A 23,633-nucleotide genomic window follows, 5' to 3' on the forward strand; every position below is an offset into this window, starting at 1 on the left:
TGATCTGTTATGACACAGCCGTCTACCAGGAGACTTTAGATCACTTTGTGATTTTGTATGTTGGCAAACTAGCTTCATGGAGACGCAGGCTTTCCTTGTCCAGCAGGACTTGGCACCTGCCCTCAGAGCCAAGACGACTAGAGAAGTGGTGTACTGACCATGGTATTATTACTGTGCTTGACTGACCAGCCAACTGGCCTGACCTGAACCCCACAGAGAATCTAGGTGGCAAGAGGAAGGCGTGAGAAAGAGAGAGTTTGGCTTTTTGTGAGTTTTTTAAGTTGCTCGATTCAGTATTTACTAGATAATTGATATTCATTCCTAAAACAAACCTATTCTTCACAATACATTTTAACCACGTTAGATTCACTGAAAACACCCGTCCTTGGTTCTGGTGACGGATTTAATTCTGGTTTCTGGTCTTTCTAATGTGTGAGACACGTGGGCAATATTTTTTAACCACTTTTGTCTTTTTTTAATTTATTTTATTATTATTATTATAATTGGGGTTTTTTTTTGGGGGGGGGGGGGGTATAAAAATAAATAAATAACCTTCTAAAATAAAATAAAAACCAACAACGTGACCAGTACGCTACGTGACCAGTACGCTACGCGACCAGTACGCTACGCGACCAGTACGCTACGTGACCAGTACGCTACGCGACCAGTACGCTACGCGACCAGTACGCTACGCGACCAGTACGCTACGTGACCAGTACGCTACGCGACCAGTACGCTACGTGACCAGTACGCTACGTGACCAGTACGCTACGCGACCAGTACGCTACGCGACCAGTACGCTACGTGACCAGTACGCTACGTGACCAGTACGCTACGTGACCAGTACGCTACGTGACCAGTACGCTACGTGACCAGTACGCTACGTGACCAGTACGCTACGTGACCAGTACGCTACGTGACCAGTACGCTACGTGACCAGTACGCTACGTGACCAGTACGCTACGTGACCAGTACGCTACGTGACCAGTACGCTACGTGACCAGTACGCTACGTGACCAGTACGCTACGTGACCAGTACGCTACGTGACCAGTACGCTACGTGACCAGTACGCTACGTGACCAGTACGCTACGTGACCAGTACACTACGTGACCAGTACGCTACGCGACCAGTACGCTACGTGACCAGTACGCTACGCACGGGAGACTCAATGTCACCACTAGGTCACCGTGTCGGAAACGACACTCGATATGTTGAGAAGAAGATGAAATAAGATTCTGTCTTCCTGGGTTTATTTCTCAGAGGAAACACTGACTGCTCACAACAGTCACAGGACGGACCGCATTCCTTACTGCTTTATTTCATGCTGGTAGACCGAACGGATGGGAACCGCCAGGTTCCCACTTAAATCCCAGGCGCTCGAAGTGTCCTTGAGCAAGACGCTGAAACCTGCTTATAGCTCCCGATGTGCAGGTTGGTGCCTCGCATTGGTTTCCTCCGCCATCGGTGTATGAATGTGTGTGTGTGTGTGTGTGAATGTGTGAGTGGGTGTGTGTAATGCGCAATCTATGTACTGTAAAGCGCTTTGGATAAAGCCGATGTGTGTGTGCGCGTGTGCGTGCGTGCGGCCACTATCCCCCTGGGTCATGAAATTACTGTTACTACTATTGAAAACACGATTTAAGGTCATCTTAGATCAAGGTCATAAGAATTGAACTGTATTCAAAAAAGAAACAAATCAGAGCAGCAGTTTGACTCATATGGATATGAAGCATCAACCGACGGTGGAAAGAAGCACTAATTTATCCAAACACAGACGTTATCAATGTCATAAACCAGTGGTTTTCAACCCTTTTCATCTCAAAGCCCATTATTTCTTCTGCATTTGAGCCACGGACCACAATTTGATGACATTTAGCCCCAAAACTATAGAGTATGTCCACAATTCCATGCTGTATTGGGTAGAGCGGCTGGAAGGTAACTGCAAGGTTGCCAGTTCGAACCCTGTGGGCTCCCCCAGAGTTAGTGTCGAAGTGTCCTTGAGCAAGACACTGAACCCCTAATTGCTCCTGATGTGCAGGTTGGTGCCTTGCATGGTTTCCGCCACCCTTGGTGTATGAATGTGTGTGTGAATGGGTGAATGTAATGCACAATCTATGTAAAGCGCCTTGGATAAAGGCAAAAATCCACCATTTACCATTTACCATAGTAGAGATAACAGGCAAATGTTGATTAAAATAACAATTTTTCTACATTCTCTAATTGTGTACACTTCTTCTAAATTAACTTAAGTAATGCAGATGTTTTGATCATGTCTTTAAGATATGGGGAGAGAAAGGTCTAACAAGATTCTACCAAATGTACAATAAAGAAGGGGTGGTCTCTTTTGAATATATAGTAGATCAATATGGCATACCTAGGAATCATTTATTTAGATACCTGCAAGTGAGGAGCTATTTAAAAGGCACTCTCAAAATTAGAACATTTGGAGACCTCCACTCTCTCTTAAGATTCATAGCAAAATCCCAAAATCCCATCAAAGACATGATTATAAAAATACAATTGGACAAATTTACCAAATAATTCAGGAAGATAAGATTGAAGATTTAGATCACATTAAGGACAAATGGGAATGAGTGGAATCAGAGTTTCAAAGATATATTCAACTATTTAAGATCTCCCTTTTGGCAGGAATATGCCTGGAAGATGAACATAAGGTATTTCCAAACACCTCTGTCTATATCCAAGTACACACTAAACTCCAGCTGCTGGAGGGCATGTGGGGAGAATAATGCGGATCACACGCATATTTTCCTCACATACAAAAAAATACAAACCTTCTGGACCACAGTTTCACAAAAAATAGAACAAATATTTGGGAGAGCTGTGAACTTAGAAAAACATAACATACTGCTGGGAACACGACCCAAAAGCTTACCAAGTGCGGATCTGTATCTGTTTTGGATTCTCAGAATGACAGCTCTAAAACAAAGAACCAGAAGTTGGATAGATGGTTGGACAAAGTGGAAGACATGTATGTGATGGAGAAGGTGACCTATAAAATCAATGGAAAGGAAAAGTTATTTGAAAAAAGATGGGCCCTCTATCTTTTAAATAAGTAAATAAGTACTTTGTTTTTCTGTTCTTTTTTCTGTTTAGACCCAAGTATTCAGTAACACAAACAAACAAATGAGAAATAAAAAGGAAATGGAATAACTACAAACACCCACACACACACACACACACACACACACACAGTCACACACACACACACACACAGTCACACACACACACACACACACACACACACACCATTAATTTCCTTATTTCTATTATTTTATTTCTTTATTTTGTATTTCCTATGCTTGTATATTTTGTATTAAATGTACCTTACCTGTAGACCTGTACCTGTAGACCTATAAGGATAGGTCTACAGATACAAATTAATGTTTAGTCTAACATGGGCTACCCTCTTCTCTTTTCTTTCTTTTTATTTTATGTTTTTTGTGTATTTTGTGTTGAAATAGGTGAAGGGATGTATGTATGCAAAAAAAAAAGGGTCAAAGTCAGCTAACAACAGTGACATGAAACATGTAGAAACAAATGTGAAAAGAAAATGTATTTGCTACAAAGAATTGTACATGTGATTGACTCAATAAAGTAAAAAGAAAAAAGTAATGCAGATGTTTAACAATAATCTTGAGTGTAATATGATGTTTCATGTTACGCTCTCAAGAGTTAAAGATCTACAAGGGTCCATTTGGTTACCAATATCATTTAGCTACTAGGAGCACCTGGAACCCCCTCAAGGACCACTGGTTGAAAACAACTGTCATAAACGACCCAGATGGTGTCACATACCTGACAGAATCACAGGCCTCACGTGTTCAGTTTTATGGAACAGAGTTATTGATATGATGCAATCGAATCGATGCACACACACACACACACACACACACACACACACACACACACACACACACACACGATAGCACAATAGGTTTGTAGCTATTATCTAATAAAGTTATCAACCTGTCATGAAGCTATGTAGACAACCATGAACTAACATGACTGTATGTCATAGTTGTGTTAAAATCGACTTGACAGTTTAAGACGATTCCTATTATTCTAACTCCAATACCACGTGTGTGCGTGTGCGTGCATGTCTGTCCTGTAATTACGTGTGAATACTTGGCATTCTGTGGTTGTGGGAACGTAACGTCACACACACACACACACACACACACACACACACACACACACACACACACACACACACACACACACACACACACACACACACACACACACACACACACACACACACACACACACACACACACACACACACACACACACACACACACACACACACACACACACACACACACACAGCATTGAAGGACGTTTAAAAGCATTTAGACTAGAGCCACTTAAACATAACCACTGGAATACCTGTAGACTCACTGTAGACAAACACTTAGAAGCATTTAGAAACATGTACAGTCACTTAGACACATCCAAAGGGCTGTCTGACACAACGTGCGGTGTGAGGACTAAATGTCCCCACGGCGAAATAGAAGATGAAATGATTTATTTATGATTACAAAATGATTATTAGAGATATGTTTAAAATTAGAAAAATAATCGGGTTCGGATTAAACAGGTTTAGGGGTTAGAAGTGTTTAGGATTTAGGGGTTAGTTTTAGTTTTATTCTTAGCTCTGCGGCACACCAAACAGCCAATCTAAAAGCCTTTTGAGCTTGTAGATTTTGCCATGCAGTGTGTGTGTGTGTGTGTGTGTGTGTGTGTGTGTGTGTGTGTGTGTGTGTGTGTGTGTGTGTGTGTGTGTGTGTGTGTGTGTGTGTGTGTGTGTGTGTGTGTGTGTGGGATCCCTTAGGCCTGGGCTCCAGTCCATACTGTAGTGTAGGTTCCCTTCCCTGGTTTCTCTTCAGCCTGGGCTCCAGTCCACACTGTAGTGTAGGATCTCTTCAGTCTGGGCTCCAGTCCACACTGTAGTGTAGGATCTCTTCAGTCTGGGCTCCAGTCCACACTGTAGTGTAGGATCTCTTCAGCCTGGGCTCCAGTCCATACTGTAGTGTAGGATCTCTTCAGTCTGGGCTCCAGTCCACACTGTAGTGTAGGATCTCTTCAGTCTGGGCTCCAGTCCACACTGTAGTGTAGGATCTCTTCAGTCTGGGCTCCAGTCCACACTGTAGTGTAGGATCTCTTCAGCCTGGGCTCCAGTCCACACTGTAGTGTAGGATCTCTTCAGCCTGGGCTCCAGTCCACACTGTAGTGTAGGATCTCTTCAGCCTGGGCTCCAGTCCACACTGTAGTGTAGGATCTCTTCAGCCTGGGCTCCAGTCCATACTGTAGTGTAGGATCTCTTCAGTCTGGGCTCCAGTCCACACTGTAGTGTAGGATCTCTTCAGTCTGGGCTCCAGTCCACACTGTAGTGTAGGATCTCTTCAGTCTGGGCTCCATTCCATACTGTAGTGTAGGATATCTACACTTCCCTGGTTTCCCTTCAGCCTGGTCTCCAGTCCATACTGTAGTGTAGGTTCCCTTCAGCCTGGGCTCCAGTCCATCCTGTAGTGTAGGATCTCTACAGAGCCTGGGCTCCAGTCCATACTGTAGTGTAGGATCTCTACAGAGGGCTAAACTGTTACGGAGCGTGGGATGAATCCACAGAGCGTGGGATGAATCTAGGCCGTATACAAGGGCAACTGGTGATCCCGTAAGACGGCACTTTTGGAAAAAAATAGCAGATCTACAAGCTCACAAGCGCGACGCGTTGAGTACTTGTAGATCAGCCATTTGCGGGCGCAACCCAGCACTCTTTAGCTATAGAGATGCGGTGTGGATGTCTAAACAAATGTGTTCAACGCAAAATACTGTGTTCAAGTTCAGGAGACTTGGGAAGGAGAGGAGGGCATTTGCATTTATTTCACCATCAGTAAATGCTGCATTCGTGGTCTTGAAAGGGCAGTTGTTTTACAGACGGGTAAAAGGGCAGGGGCTGAATCCCCCTTTGATGTCTATGTGTGCACGTGCCTGACGGGGGGGGGGGGCAGATGCGTATTGCATTTAAGCTCCTAAAGTTAACATAATGCATTTTAAAATGAATTCACAATGTTACTTTACAACCAGGATTCCAATGAAATATAGTGGAAATAGCAGGTCTGCAACACGGTGGCGCGGAGCGACGCGTTGTGCACTTGGCAGATCTGCTATATTAACTATAGTTTGGGTCCCGGGCAAACTTAGGTCTCTTAGGTTTAGGTCTCGACTGGACAAACGTAGTAACCACTGCTCTAGGTCGTAAATGGTAAATGGTAAATGGTGCATTTATATAGCGCCTTTATCCAAGGCGCTTTACATAGATTGTGCATTACATTCACCCATTCACACACACATTCATACACCGATGGCGGCGGAAGCCATGCAAGGTAACAACCAGCACATCGGGAGCAATTTGGGGTTCAGTGTCTTGCCCAAGGACACTTCGACATGTAGACAGGAGGAGCCGGGATTCGAACCGCCGACCCATGGATCATTGGACGACCTGCTCTACCTCCTGAGCCACAGCCGCCCGTACATTTAGAAATACCTGAGAACCCTGCCCATGCACCTCTGAGTTTTTAATTATCAATAATATATATAGGCTGTATATATTTTTTTTATTTGGTGGGGATTCGTATCCAGAGTCAGAGCTTCCCCAGGCTGTGATTACTAGTGACAGGAACACCTGCCTGGTTACGTCATCAGCACAAGGAACTACTTTCATGGCTGTAGGGAGATGTTATACTACCACCATGCATGATGACGCGCACGCACAAACACACACACACACACACACCACACCCATATACAGACCATGCCTCCTGGCATATGTTTAAACTAACCGGTTCACACACACACCTGTGCACGCACGCGCACACATGCACACACACGCACGCACACACGCCCCTACGGCAAACGGTTGTGGGGGAACTGGCAGGCACACCCAAAGCAAGGAATTTATACCATCTGTCAAACGACAGATTTCAAAACACTGCCGTTGCTTTACAAAGCATTGAATGGTTTAAAATGGAACGGTTGCTTTACGAAGCATTGAATGGTTTAAAATGGAACGGTTGCTTTACAAAGCATTGAATGGTTTAAAATGGAACTGTTGCTTTACAAAGCATTGAATAGTTTAAAATAATATTGTTGGTTCATGAAGCATTGAATGCTTTAACAGGCTACAGTTGGTTTACTGTATAAACTAAAGCATCGAATGTCCCAAAGACTGGGAGATCTTTTTGTTTTTTGTTTCGCATATTTAAAAAATAAAAATGCACAGTGCACTCCACGATAAAGACATTTCTTAGACGCTCTTATCCAGACATAATACTCAAGGTAAACATGACCTTTAGGTCAATACCAACAAGGTAAACATGACCTTTAGGTCAATAACAGCAAGGTAAACAGTCACATAAGCATAGTGCAGAGTGAAAGGGGTGGAAACTGATGATGGAGAGGGCATACAGGGCCACTGTAATTCCACACTCACTCCAGAGGGCCACCGTATTTCCACACTCACTCCAGAGGGCCACCGTATTTCCACACTCACTCCAGAGGGCCACTATAGTTCCACACTCACTCCAGAGGGCCACTATAGTTCCACACTCACTCCAGAGGGCCACTATAGTTCCACACTCACTCCAGAGGGCCACTATAGTTCCACACTCACTCCAGAGGGCCACTATATTTCCACACTCACTCCAGAGGGCCACTATATTTCCACACTCACTCCAGAGGGCCACTGTATTTCCACACTCACTCCAGAAGGCCACTATAGTTCCACACTCACTCCAGAGGGCCACTATAGTTCCACACTCACTCCAGAGGGCCACTGTATTTCCACACTCACTCCAGAGGGCCACTATAGTTCCACACTCACTCCAGAGGGCCACTGTATTTCCACACTCACTCCAGAGGGCCACGCACATTACATACTGTCGAGCAGAAATTATATATATTTAGATATAGCTAATGAATGCCCTACTTCTTCATTCTATGTCACGCAAAAGTAGCAAAAATCTGCTAATGTTGCTATTTTTTTTATTGGAATCCTGAATTGTGTTTTGCTATTTTTGAATTGGAATCCTCAAAACTAATTTCTAATGAATTTAGTTATACTTATGTTAACTTTATGAATGCAATTGAATTACAGTGCACATAAAAAAATACAATAGAATGTGAATACTAGTCATTAAGCTACTAATATTGACTGGAGTAATTAAAGTGGGTCCTGTCAGCTGAAATCAATTATATATATCAGTAGTCCGATATTAACCTGCGGGCCGCATTAAGTGAAGGCGGGGGCCGCATGTGGCCACATTCCTCTCTCTCCACAAGGAGAGAGAGAGAGAGAGATAAGACAGAAGCGCTAGGGGTGATTTCTGAGCTTGTGCTACGTCAAGAACCATCGTAGTTTTGCACACAAAAACAATTTCGCCCTCTTCTTTCCACCTGTAAACCTGTGATGGGTACGGCTGTCTCCATTACAAATTTAACTTGACGATTAGTTGTCAAACAAATAATAAATCACGGTGAATTGCCTTAAAGGGGCATTCCACTCATTTTCAACATTTTACTATGTCATTAATATACCTTAGAGCTGTTGTGTGGAAATAGTGAAAAAGTCCCCCCCATTCTGTGTTTGAACTGTAATTATGAAAAAGATTAACATGGTGAAACACATCTTGATGATGTCATCAAGATGTGTTTCACCATGTTAATGATTTTTTTCAGACCTCTAGTTCTAGGAAATACAGAATGGGGGGACTTTTTTACTATTTCCACACAACAGCTCTAAGCTATATTATTGACATAGTAAAATGTTGAAAATGAGTGGAATGCCCCTTTAAGCCTTTCTTAGAAAGAATAAACTTAGAGTAAAAGCTACATAAGGTAAAAGGACCGTGTTCAAATGCAACCACTGCGGTTGTTCCCTTGAGCAAGTCATGGGAGCCGTTAGCCCAGAGGGCCCTCGTTTTTACTGCCATGGCCCTGACCAAAAACACATGAAATGTAACTTTGTTTTGCGCCCATGGCACACCAAAGCGCGCTCTCTCTCTCCCCCTCTCTCTCATAAAACATGTCACCACAAGAAGGTACAGGTGTGTTCACTGTTTTGAGAGTTATTACTGTACATGATTATTCATCAAAACACGTATCCTCCAGCTGTGTGTGTGTGTGGGAGAGTGACAGAGAGATAGAGAGAGAGAGAGAGAGGATCTAGAGCTGAGGTCACAGTTCATAAAACATTCAGATCGGGGTCGGGGGTCAGAGGTTAGGTTTAGGGGATTCGGGTTACAACAGGTCCAAAACACAATGCCGCAAATGCAAGACGTTGCATTCGTAACGAGAGACTGCTTTTGATGTCTCCTGAAGTACAGCAATACAAAAACGTGCACACACTGACACACGTATGCATGGCGTGCGTGCATGCGTGCGTGCGTGCGTGCATGCGTGCGTGCGTGTGTGCGTGCGTGCGTGCGTGCGTGCGTGCGTGCGTGCGTGCGTGCGTGCGTGCGTGCGTGCGTGCGTGCGTGCGTGCTAACCTCCTCCTCCCACACGCTGGGAACTGGACTCTTGATGGGACTGGAAGAATGGCTGAAGACTGACGAAGACTTTCTATTGGTGACCTGAGAGAGAGAGAGAGAGAGAGAGAGAGAGAGAGAGAGAGAAAGATGGAGAGACATGTAGCATGTGACGTGTCAAACTAGGGGGGTTTCATGATTCTGAATCCATTGAGAGCATTAGTTTTTGCACGACAAACACTTCTTCGGCTCACACGTGATGATGTCAGCACAAATGTGATGAGGTCAGCACAGTTGGGCAAGTGGCTATGGCTGAATTTAGCCCAATAAAGGAAAGTTTTTCGTGCAAAACAAAATTTTGGAATGGATTCAGAATCATGAAAAAAAAAACAGAGCGGCTATTACCACTTTATAGTATAGTTATTGAATGTCAGTCATATATTTGTATAAATAATATAAGTTATTTGTCATAATGTGCTCTGTGCACCGTCAAAGCGTAAAAGCCAACCAGAAATTAAAATTGTACTCATAATCATGTTCCGGTGTACAATTATATCGCTAATCACAAATATTTGTTACAATTAATTGTCATGCAAAATGTCGTGACAGCCCTAACATGCTGTACTAGACGGACATGCATTGTTCTATTGACCTTTTGCAGACCGTGGCCATGTTTCCATCAGAGTTTGGAAGCACTCGTTTTCAGTAAAGCAATGTCCTTGCATTATGCCTCTTGCATTGTGTGCTAATTCAAAACAGGTGCTACGCAGGGAAGTTGAGTGATATCTAACGAGCACTTCCAAACTGCAGCACTTAGAAAAAGAATCACCTGCAAGGACAGAAAGTAACTCATAACATGTCTACAGTGGATTTTTATGAAACAAACACTTTGAGGATAGAAAGAGAATAATTAAAGCTTTCCGTACAGCTGCAATGTCGGTGAGTTTGACGTTGTGTAATACAATCAGACAGGACTTTTCTGTTTGGATGAATGGGCTGCCAATGGAAGTTGCACCTTGTTAGCACCTTGCCATTAACTTATATGGTAAGATGGCCACGGTCTGCATATGGAGAATAGATTTAGTTTTCATTATGTTATCCTCCTGTTCTTTCTCCTTGCTACTCCCCTCCCTTTGTCTCTTTTCTCTCTCTCTGGGTACAACTACACCGTCGTGTCAAGAAACGCCCAAAAACAAAGTAAATGCTTTGCCGACGCTACAAGTTGAAGCCACACGCGGGCGTCATTTCCATCCACCAGGACTAGGCCTGGACTAAGCCTGGACTAGGCCTGGACTAGGCCTGGACTAGGCCTGGACTAGGCCTGGACCAGGCCTGGACCAGGCCTGGACTAGGCCTGGACTAGGCCTGGACCAGGCCTGGACCAGGCCTGGACCAGACCTGGACCAGACCTGGACTAGACCTGGACTAGGCCTGGACCAGGCCTGGACCAGGCCTGGACCAGACCTGGACCAGACCTGGACTAGACCTGGACTAGGCCTGGACCAGGCCTGGACCAGGCCTGGACCAGGCCTAGACCAGGCCTAGACCAGGCCTGGACTAGGCCTGGACTAGGCCTGGACTAGACCTGGACTAGGCCTGGACTAGGCCTGGACTAGGCCTGGACTAGGCCTGGACTAGGCCTGGACTAGGCCTGGACTAGGCGCTTTCTTGCCGCCTATATGTGCCCACACTGTCTCTCTGAAAAACAACAACGATGGAGCTGCACACAAACTAATTCCACCCACTGTTCCACACCTGTAGATGGCTTATAAACGATCTCTAGTGCCACACTAGTGATTGTGATCACTAGGAACCAAACGGACCCTTACAGCCAGGTCTGTAACACTGAGAGTGCACAAACGGAACCAAACACACCCTTACAGCCAGGTCTGTAACACTGAGAGTGCACAAACGGAACCAAACGCACCCTTACAGCCAGGTCTGTAACACTGAGAGTGCACAAACGGAACCAAACACACCCTTACAGCCAGGTCTGTAACACTGAGAGTGCACAAACGGAACCAAACGCACCCTTACAGCCAGGTCTGTAACACTGAGAGTGCACAAACGGAACCAAACGCACCCTTACAGCCAGGTCTGTAACACTGAGAGTGCACAAACGGAACCAAAGGAACGGACCCGTTCTAAAACCACTGTCTAACAACAACAACAACAACAACAACAACAACGTGCTCTTGTCGTCCACACTCACGTCGTGGTGCCTGTAGACGAGGTCAGTTTCGTCCAGGCTGCTGCTCACGCTGACCCTGGTCAGAGGGGCCAGGCTGGGCAGAGGGGCCAGGCTGGGCAGAGGGGCCAGGCTGGGCAGGGTGGCCAGGTTGTGGTAGTTCAGGTACTGCTGGTTGTTCAGGTACTGCTGGTTCTGGTACTGCTGGTTCTGCAGGTACACTGGACTCACCGCCGGACCCACCTGATTCATCGGAGACAGCACCATGTAGGAGTGGACCTGCTGCAGTGTGCGTTGCCAGATTGATTGTTTTTAGGAGAGAAACGAGCAATGAAAACCAGCCCAAAAAGAGGCGACTATAATTATAGGCCACATTAGCACTTTAAACTGTAATTATCAAATGTATAATAATAATAATACAATTTATGGACATCGGTCTACAAGCTCGCGGTGCATTGTTGTGAGCTTGTAGATCTGCTGATTTCAAAATAAATCGTGTAGGCCTACTGTTCACATTCGTGTGAAGTGAGGGGCGCTCGCATCATCATACATCATCACTTCACACAGGTGTGATTTTTGCCCTCAATTACATGGTGCTCAGCCAATCAAATCATCGCTATGGGGTACACATAGACATAAACACACAACGCTGGGCATAGGAAATGGGAAAATGCTTTTCAACTGCAGCATAGTCTCGCGTAGCCAGACAAAACACATTGATCTGGGGGTCATTGGCATGAAAATGTTTGAGAACCACTGTATTTTGAGGTGGCACTAGCCTTAAGTTCCTCCTATGTCCAGTTTTTGAGTGTTTGCGTAAACACAAACACTGAAGACAAAAGTGAGGACGCAAATTGTGATTGGCCGGAATGAGATGTCATAGAGCGCCCCGCACAATATAAACAACATTTGATGAAATAAGCAACAACACTTTAGATTATATTTATTTATGTATTTATTTATCTGTATTTATGTATTTATGTATTTTTTTTTATTTTGTTATGTTTTTATTTTTTTATTGGGGGGGGGGGGGGGTTCTATAAAGTTTAGAATTGATTGATTGATTGATTCATGTATTAACAGTTTGCAGAACAACTCAATACAAAGACTGTTAACTGTGAGTGGACGACCCAATAAAGCATTACACTTGTTTTACAAGAGGGTCCACCATGTTCAATTCATCAAAACATTTAGAGACGTAATAGTAGACACTTCTACGTATATAGCCAAAACCCCCCAGTAAATAAATAAATACAGCATTAAGACTCTAGCAGACTGTCTGGCAACACAGACTGACCTGCTGCTGCTGCTGCTGCTGCTGCACCGGGACCAGCTGGTAACCGACGGAACCGACGGAGCCGACGGAGGCGCCGTTCACCGCGGCGTAAGACGCGCCGTTCACCGCGGCGTAAGCCCCGCCGTTCACCGCCGTGGTGTACTGCACCGGCACCGTCCGGTAGGACGTCACACCGGGATCCGATGACATGCTGATGGTCCGGTATGACGTCATGTTGTTCATCATGGTGGACAGTGAGTGAGTGGACGGACCGACCGACTGACGCAGGTAACAATAAATAAACGGACAATAAAAAACAAAAGAAGTCCTGTAAAGTGACCGTCCCGTCCTCAGGAGAGCTGATTAAACCATGGATTGGAGCATAAGTAAAGAATGGATCGTTTAAAAGGTGTTCATATAAGTTTATATTGTTTTTTGTGCAGAAACGGATACAAACAGAGTTGAACGCAACGGCTCCCAAACAAACACCTGTAGAATGGAGCAGGAAGAGAGTCTGCTGTGCTCTGCTGCTGCTGCTCCTGGAACACTGTTGCCAGGTCAGGGAAAACAAGCCCCCCCCCCCCCCCCCCCCCCACCTCCTTTATGATGAATTACTGTTCTGTTCTGTCCTTTGGCTATATAGAAGTGTCTATTTGTACGTCTGTTTTGATGAATTGAACAAGGTGGACCCTCTTGTAAACAAGTGTAATGCTTTATTGGGTCGTCCACTCACAGTTAAGAGTTTTTGTATTGAGTTGTGCTTGAAATGTACTGTAATTCTGCAAGCTGTTAATAAATATTTCAATCAATCAATCAAACAAACCCCCACCAAAAAATAATAAAGCGCCTGTTATTTTTTATATATATATATATAGAAATGTATATTTGTGCGTATCTAAATGTTCTGATGATTTGAAAACGGTGGACCGTGTTGTTAACAAGTGTAATGCTTTATCAGTTTTGTCGTCCACAGTCTTTGTATTGAGTTGTGCTTTCATGTGAAATTCTGCAAACTGTTCATAAGTACTTCAATCAATCAATCAATCAATCAATCAAGCCTGTTAAAGGGACAGGCATTGGCAATCTGAGAACCCACCCATGAGGAAACAGGAAAAGCACTACGACTTGTTTACATCAGGGTCCTCCATTTAAAGACATAGGCCTACTAAATATACACTTCTATGGAGAGAGAAAAAAGGAAATGATCAAATTGCCAGTCAAATGATGTATTAGGGAAAACGAGCCCAAAGTCGCTTTTACTTATAATAAGCAGACTTGGCAACACTGCAACTGGACTTTATGGACAGACCCTCGGGGCGGGGACTCCGCCTCCTCCTGCTCTCGCCAATGGGAGCTGTAAAAGGTGAGACGGCGACATCTGCCGGCCAAACACACACAATACATTACAACAGTTGACCCAAACGTGCTTTCAAATGGAAAGTCTGAATGTTTGACTGTAAGAATCAGAATCAGAATCAGAAGACTTTATTGCCATGACATGTAAACATGTTAGGAATTTGGTTTGGTGGACAGCAGAGTGCAGTTACAACATTAGGACAAGTGCAAAACAGGACAAGACAGTGCAAAGAATAGTGAATAAAATAAAGTGCAGAGAGTTCAAGTGATCAGTTCAGAGCACAAGTCAGTCCATTCCACTCTGAGTGGGGGTGGAGTGAGGATAAAGGGGGGTCAGGGGGGGACACCAGCAGCGTTGAGGAGCCGGATAACCGTGGGGAAAAAGCTGTTTGTAAACAAAACAAACGGGCACTTGAATGTCTATGGATATTTACACAACATAAAATGTATAAATGGCTACACTCCCCGAACCCACCTAACCCCTGCACACTTTGACGGGCTGGAATGGCTTAGGGTTGACGACAGATACAGCATCTTGCAATGGGTCTGGTCCACAAGATTCGCTACAGCACCAAAATACCCATGTACCTGTCTAAATACTTCCTTTATGTCAACGAAGTCCACACCCACAACACCAGAGGGAGCTCAACAAACCATGTGCAACCCAGATTCGGCACAAACAAGGGACTAAATTATTTTCGCTCCTATGCCACCAAAATGTGGAACGCCCTATCAACAGCCATTAAGACATGCAAATCCCTTGACTCCTTCAAAACCGCTCTCAAAGGGCACTTACGGCTGCAAATCGAAACTGGCCCCCGTAAAATCTGAATCCCCCCTGCCCCCTTTCCCACTTAAGCGTTATTCATAGTCTGGATTTGCGGTGGTGAGGTGACCACCGAACTACAACATGACGTCACGAGCCGCGGTGAAGCGCAAACCACCGCCACCGCCCCAGCCCCGCTCAACGTTATTTCAGCTCCGGTGGTCACCTCACCACCAGAGCAGTGGTCACCTCACCACCAGAGCAGTGGTCACCTCACCACCAGAAAAGTGGTCACCTCACCACCAGAGCAGTGGTCACCTCACCACCAGAGCAGTGGTCACCTCACCACCGGAAATCCAGACTATGAATGAGCCTTTACTGTGTATGTTTCCTTTCCCTTTTTACCTCCATACATGATTTCCTATTTTTTATACATTAGTGTATATTTGTTCATCTCTTTATGTTCTGATGAATTGAACATGGTGGACCGTGTTGTAAACCAGTGTAATGCTGTATCAGGGTGTCGTCCACAGTGACAGTCTTTGTATTGAGTTGTGCTTTCATGTGAAATCTACCCATTCTGCAAACTGTTAATAAATACTTCAATCAATCAATCAATCAATCAATCAATCAATCAATCAATCAATGGATAGTTACACCATATAAAACAAATGCATGTCTATGGATTATTTACACAATATAAAATGAACAAATGTCTGTATGTGTCTCCAGTTTTAAATTCCTCAGAGTTACATGTGACTTAATTGACTTGGAGCCTCAACACCTAAACGTCTCCTCTTCAAAGAGTCCCACAGAAGCTGCTCATGAACTCCTACACCGCTCTAACATGGAGAGTATTGTTGCGGCGGTTTAAAGGCCGCCGCGAGGAGCTAAACATGAGAGTAAAGAGACGCTTGTATGACGCGCACGCAATTCAGGTCCATTCCAGCTGTCAGTTTGACCATTTATTCAGTCACCACACATCAACGATACAACTGTTCCCAGGCTTGTAGCTATATCTAAACGTGGATGTTAAGATGATAAGGTGCGTTAGATACGGTCAACAGAAAATGTCCAACTTCCCTCACCCAAGTGACAGGTAAACGCCATGAATAGGTAGAGTGGCAGCGCCCCAGCCCCGGTGACACGGCCACTACCTGTGCAGTGCCCATTAAAGTGACATACCTTACATCAATCATAATAGCACATTAGAATGCAAACACATTACGGCTCCTACAAGTATGACCAGGACTATATTCATGCCGGAAGGCAGCATTCAGGAGAATTGCTTTTTTTCCGAAGTCTCCTGAACTTAATTGAACACAGCATTTTACATTGAACAAATTTGTTTAGAAATCCATGTCGTTACACACCGCATCTCCACTATCTAAAGAGTGCTGGGTTGCCCCCCCCCCCGAAAATAGCTGATCTACAAGCTCACAACGTGTCGCGCTAACAGACATTGACTCGGCATATGACAGAGCTTTACACACTGACCGTGAGACCCTTTTACAAAAGAAACCTAAGAAGTCATCTAACAGACTCTGTTTCTCCACTCAATACACACCAGCAGCAGGCTCTATTAAAAACATAATTTTAAAACATTGGCATGTCCTTCAAAGTGATCCACAAATGTTCAATACCTGTATTGAACCCCCTCTTTTCTGTTTCAGACACAGTCGCAGCCTGAGAGACCGTCTGGTGCACTCTGACCTTACCCCAGCTCTACACCTGTGTATTTATAGTCAATGCACTTTAACTTTCATCTGGATAATTCCTCACTTGTAGGTTCCACATGAAAAATATGTATGAACTAATGATTGCTGGCTGTGTGACATTGGTTAAATAAGGGCCTGCCCCCTGCACCATGTGTGTACTTAAGCCTTACTGTGTTGCCCCCTCGGGCAATGACCTGACGAAGATGTAACTTACACATCGAAACGTTGTCACTTTTTACTTGCACCCTGCTATAATAAACTGAGGGCCTTCTTGTTCGCATGTTATCTGTCCTGCTCCTGAGATGCACCAGACTGGCCTGCTATAGGCTAGAGGCTCCTGAGATGCACCAGACTGGCCTGCTATAGGCTAGAGGCTCCTGAGATGCACCAGACTGGCCTGCTATAGGCTAGAGGCTCCTGAGATGCACCAGACTGGCCTGCTATAGGCTAGAGGCTCCTGAGATGCACCAGACTGGCCTGCTATAGGCTAGAGGCTCCTGAGATGCACCAGACTGGCCTGCTATAGGCTAGAGGCTCCTGAGATGCACCAGACTGGCCTGCTATAGGCTAGAGGCTCCTGAGATGCACCTGCTATAGGCCTGCTATAGGCTAGAGGCGCGGCTGGAATTCCCTTCTGCCTCATATAGTCTGTCAGAGGGGAGGCCTCATGGTATAGTCTGTCAGAGGGGAGGCCAACTCAGTGAAGTATAGGGACACGGATCTGGCCCGTCCACGACACACACACCCATGCACCCACTCACGCACATGCACACGCACACACGCACGCACACATACAGTCATGCATGTAAGTGGCTATACTGCTTAAGAAAAATATATAAGTAATAATTGCTGGGGACGAACTCGTAAGAAATCACCACAATTTGGCTCTTGTTATTTCTTATGAGTTCGTCCCCAGCAATTATTACGGGTCCGCATCAATATTCCGACGGGCCGGTTTTTTCCGACGGTCCATTTTTCCGACGGGCCGGTGTTCCGACGGTCCATTTTTCCGACGGGCCGGTGTTCCGACGGTCCATTGTTCCGAGGGGTCGGTGTTCCGACGACACCCCGTGCCGTGTGGCCGCTGTTCCTCATCACGCATCACTGTCCGTGCACTACTGTAACTCTCGGGCAACATTCAGTTTCGAGTAGGCCTAGACCTAGATGATCATTAAAATAATTCTGATTTTGATTGAGAGTCCTAAACATATAGTAGCCAGCAAGTAGCTCCAGCAAACGTATGCACCTCTCTCTTTCTCTCTCTCTCCCCCTGCCTCTCTCTCTTTCTCTCTCTCTCTCGCTCGCTCTCTCTCTCTCTCTCTCACACACATATACATCAAAGCCGTACACTTTCAACAGTGCACGTTAAAACATTATTCACATAGCTGCTCTCTAGCCTGCGGTGGCCCCTTGGCTCAAAGCATGTAGGCTAACTGGATGTCATAATAAAATTATATAATTTAGCTTTATAGTTCAGCTTGTTGGAACGCAGTTGCGGACTGACGGTGGTGTGTGTGTGTGTGTGTGTGTGTGTGTGTGTGTGCGCGCGCGTTAATATAATTGATATTGATGGATGTAATTATGGTATGTATGGATCATCATTGCATGGTTCCTTTTGTGTCCCGTTCGGTGAAGAAGAAAAAAGCGGCAATTAGCCTATACCTAAGCATCCGCGCAGGGGGCTATATGAAAAAACGAACGTAGGCCTAACGCACAATACCATTTACGGTAGGCTACAACAGTATGCTTACAGTATAGGCTATATACCTACCATGTCCACCCTATATGACAACCATGGGAACGAAACGATACTTAAACTTTATAATTGTTTGGCGGAGCTGGGAGTCCGGGAGATAGACCCAAGTGGAACATGTCAAGAAAAACAAATACATATAGCCTATATCCTTGACAATGCCGAAACAATAGCATTTACTTAGCCTATATTGTTTAGTTTATTATATAGGCTATAGTTTATAATTAAATGTCTCTCTCTTTGTCTTTGTCACATCACCCTATAGTTTCCAAGCAAAACAAAAATGTCTCACACATCTAATTCTAAGACCCCTTTTTACATTTTATGAAATTAAGTTTGTTCTGTTTTTGTATAAAGTGACCTGAGAAAAGACTCCTACTGTACATTGGAAGTGTTTTGATTGATAGGCTAACAGTTGTATAATGGCAGTGAGACTGAATCTTTTTTACATTTTCACTTTTTTATTTTAAAATAAAGTGGGAAAAGGGAAAGGTAAAAATATCAATACTGCAATTTAGAAATAAGTCCAGAATTCAAAATGTACAAAAGTATGTAAAAAACAATGTACTTAAAGTACCACAAGTAAAAGTAGGTATAGTTACTTTGTATTAAGTAACTAAAATGTTCAAATAAATGGCAATATTTTTGCCCCCGAGATGTAGTAGAAGTAAAATTACTGGACATTGGAAATACTCAAGTAAAGTGCAAACGCAAAATTGTAGGCTATACTTAGCCTATAATACACTGTTCAAAATAAGAACATTCTAGTGTAAAAACAAAATCAAAAACTTGCCACACAAGTCCTGCCACTGTGTCCATGTATGGACAGTCAAAAAATGATCACATAAAATCGTGCACCGAATGCCGCACAGCATCCCAGTATTCATCCAGATCGCGGTCGCCCCTGTTGTAGTCCCGCTTGAGGTGACGAATCCTCTTCTCCAGGTCTCTCCATTTTTTCTTCTGGGGTGGTCGGGCGGCACCTCGCTCAGCAGCTCTGGTGGTGACCTCCATCAGACGCTGTTCGTCTTTTAGCTGCCTGAGGAAGATCCAAAGTGATGGATGCCGCCGATCCAGCTTCTGGTTCCACCTTTTATGAAAGGCTAAACCATCGAATAAAAAACATAATTATGGTAACCATTTTCGTTGTGTTTGTTTCCAGTTATTTGTAGGCCTATACCTATTATAAGGTATACAAATCATATAGTTATTGTAAATTAATAATTATATTAAGAGGATATTTCTCCCACTGCCACTTCTAATGTGGATAGATAAAATAAATAAGATACATTAAAAAAATAAAATAAAATAAAAACTGTATTGGGTGTTAAACTCCTGAGTAGCCTAGGCATAAAAAATGACCCAACATTTTCTTTAAGTGAAATAGCACAAAATTAACAACATTCAGAGTGTAATAATGTCTTACATTCAACGAAGTTGTTGGTCCTGTTGTCGGAGTTCCTTTCAAAGACATTCCACATCAGGGGTGGGAACTGGCATCCATCATTGATATAGTTGCGCCTCAAGTAGCGGATGAAGTTCGATAGGCCTTCGAAGCGCCTTGCCAGACGTCTTGTAGGTCTAGCGTCTGCCAGCATGTTGAAATTATTGTGAACCAAAGCTAAGGGCAGGAAGCCGATCGCCATGAACTTCTGGATGCATGCGCGCAGACGGGGATGTCTCCGGTAATGCCCTGAATGCCCTGAATGAATGAATGAATGACTGAATTAATGAATTAATGAATGAATGAATTAATGGATGGATGGATGGATGGATGGATGGATGGATAAATAATAATATTATTATTACTAATAATAAATATAATATATAATAATAATAATAATAATAATAATAATATAATAATATTATTATTATTATTATTATTATAATACTCAATCAAGTGACATCTTAATAGTCAGGTCCATAGTTTGGACCCCATGCATGCTCTACAGGATGTAACGCAAGAACCCTGACAAAAAATAAATACAAAGACAATATAATAATAGCTGATTGATTGATTGATTGATTGATTATAATGTTTTGCCAGACAGAGGGTTATGCCTTCAATCTGACACGCTCCATATCTGCCCATTACTATACGGAAAGGTAATTTAAGGCAAAGTGCCCATTGTTTGGTTAACTGCCCCATATTTTACTTTTCCCACAATATTGGAGGTGAAACTGAAATACAAATATTTTGAGGGCTCTGAACAAACTTTTACATTTAACATGTTTTTGTGCGCAAGAAAGATATAGTTACCTGCAAGGCTCTCCGCCTGGACTTTCCTCCACAAGCTTTGCGTGAAGTGGAAATAACATCCCGAACTCTGGCTGTTGGGCATCTCCGTCTCGATGGCCAGGAGGAGGGAGCTCTCAAAGTCAGTGATGACCCGCTGGGGTGTCCACTGGTGCCCAGTGGCAAGCAGTACCCGCTGTTTGATATGGCTCAGAATTTCCCTGTACTGGCCCACCGTTTTCCCAGTGACCAGGCACATCACCAGGGGAACCACCCTGCCCATGTATTTGCCATGCACTGTCATGAACTGGAGGTATGGATGGGGGGAGGATTTAAATGTCCCGTCAATGTAGACGTCCTGGCACCTCCCGAGTTTTTCAAAATTCCGGGAGGTGCCAAAGACCAGAACGCCCCAGCCATTATCTTGGTGGGAGAGAAACTCTCTCCCACGCCACGTGCGTGCCCACTCACCCTCCACTAGAACGTCATCCACGCTATCGGGGACTGGGGGGAGAAGAGACGCCCGTTGTCTCTGCAGCCTCGACCTCACACTCACAAATTCGGGCACCTCCGCGTCCGAATCTGCATCCCTGACCACCTCGTCGTACACCCTTTTAATGGGCCTCGACGGGTCAGCCTGGATGGCTTGTACCATCTGCTGCCTAATGGCACCCGCCGAAATCAAAGGTGTGTCCTCGGGGTGGTTGTGGGGTGCGGCGTTAAGGACCTGGATGCGCACGTTGGGCTCATCGAGGTCGAAAGCGGCAGTGGTCATGAAAACAGCGCACGTTTGCCTCCAGCAACGCCAGTGCATCTTTCCCCCAGGTGTTTTTTTATTGAGTTGGTACCTGAACCCCTCATTTATCAGAACTTTTCCTCCGCGATTTCCTGCCTGCATGTATGCCATTTTCTTGGATAATGTTAATCGGTCAGCGTGGTGGCGTGAAAGTGGGGTATTTATTGCACTGCTGACCAATTGGAAACCACCAATTAAGAAGAACAAATTTGTTCTTCTTAATTGTTGTTTTCCGATTGGTGGTTTCTGATTAATGAATCACCCCAATGGTTTGTGATGGTTCAGTGTTTTAAAGGCCACCCGTGTGTAATTAAGAACATTTTCCCAGCGTATCAAAGACACTTCCCCACATTCGGCTTCAGCACCACGGACAGCGCAGTGGCTGCCTATGGTTAGAATTTGCATCACCATGCCCTGATCTCTTTCAATCGAATACATAGTAGCCTATTCCGATGGCAGAGTAGGCTAAACAGCTCTTAAGGAGGACTATACTACGGTCACTCTTTACGCACGTGAATTTACTTGGATTATATTAGCATATATAGCCTATAGTGCATGCGGCTTATTTTGTTACCATAATTTATGGTGAAGAATTTGGTCTGCTATAGGCCTAACCACACCAGGCTATAATCAAAGTGGGCCTAAACATTGCAGTCATATTAGCAGTAAATAAATAAATAGGATGTTGATAATATAATCCATCCAATTTGTCAATGTGTCATTGCTGCTCTGCATGTTCGCTTGGGTGTATGTTTCCAGACTAGAGACGATTCCTGCGCTCCGATAACGAAAACCATTAATCTATTAGTCCTACTCCACAGCATGGGACTAGGACAATAACGCGCGCGTGCGCACACATACACACACACACACACACACACACACACACACACACACACACACACACACACACACACACACACACTTAATTAAGTTCACAAATAGGCCTATACATTGTCAAGGGCACAAATATGTTTGAGTTGCTTCTGCTATCCCACACACACGATGTAAACACGCACGTGACATATGTCTGATTAATGTAACACTTGAATAATAAAATGGTGATTATAAAATTATCAGACATTGTTGAGAATTAAGAGTGAGGACGCATCCCGACAAGGAGGAAGATATTTCATGTAGGCCTATATATGCACACACTCTCTTCATTTGTTTCCATGGAAAAACAGCTGTAAAAAACTTTTATTATTTTTATTTCATTTCATTCAAGAGTGCGGCAGCGTGCGTAATGGCGTGCGTAATGGCCATCATACCGATCATGTATAGGCCTATCTTCACTTGATAGCGTTTCATGGTGAGAAAATAGAAGCATGGCTGATATTGCAAATTAAAGCACCCTTCCCAAGGAATATGGATCAGTTTTAACTTAAAAAAAAGGTTATCCGTCCTCAAACTTGAACTTTTTATTTGGACAGACAAACAGCATTGAGGAGGAACAGTGTTGCCAGTTTCAGTTTGTGTCAGAGAAATAAGTAACCAGCCTAAACCAGGTCTATGAAAATAATCCCAAAAGAAGCGGATATACAAGCCTCTGCAACCTTTTAAAATGAAGTGCCATTTATTTTCTAGACAGTAAGTGTGCATATCAAGACTCATTTTAATAACGCCACATAAAACCATTCAACATTATGTTTGATATGTAACGATATATAATGAATATAACGTGTTTCACATTGAATACTTTATTGTATGTATTATTCTTTCACATTGTTATATTGATTACCTAAATTAATGTGGCAATGCTGTGCAGGATGTAATTTGTGAGGGACTTCATACGCCATCTGAAAATAGCCAATTTACAAGCTCACAATGCGTCGCAATGTGATGCATTGTGAGCTTGTAGATCTGCTATTTTCAAATATCAAACAAATGACAACTGTGAATTATTTTTAAAACATTTTAAATAATACAAATCGGGGGGGGGGGGGGGGGGGGGGGGGGGGTGGCGGGGGGGGGTCCCCCCTGACACAAAA

The 23,633-nt window shown here is 44.1% G+C and overlaps 1 protein-coding gene across 6 annotated transcripts in view; it reads right to left on the bottom strand.

Moving 5' to 3' along the window:
* pof1b (POF1B actin binding protein) overlaps window positions 1-13,534 on the bottom strand; it is a 42,367-nt gene extending 28,833 nt beyond the window's left edge. For 5 of the 6 annotated variants that reach the window (XM_079508778.1, XM_079508777.1, XM_079508775.1 and 2 more), the window contains exons 1-3: window positions 13,039-13,534; window positions 11,766-12,023; window positions 9,575-9,658 (exon numbers count right to left, since the gene is read on the bottom strand). In XM_079508778.1, the coding sequence (XP_079364904.1) occupies window positions 9,575-9,658; window positions 11,766-12,023; window positions 13,039-13,263 (567 nt within the window). In that variant the 5' untranslated portion in view covers window positions 13,264-13,534. The remainder of the gene's footprint in view (window positions 1-9,574; window positions 9,659-11,765; window positions 12,024-13,038) is intronic. The other variant, XM_079508774.1, reaches the window with a different exon arrangement.
* Between the last annotated feature and the right edge of the window lie 10,099 nt (window positions 13,535-23,633).

This window comes from Electrona antarctica (genome assembly GCF_951216825.1).
Source record: "Electrona antarctica genome assembly, chromosome: 8".
In the NCBI taxonomy this organism is placed as follows: Eukaryota; Metazoa; Chordata; class Actinopteri; order Myctophiformes; family Myctophidae; genus Electrona; species Electrona antarctica.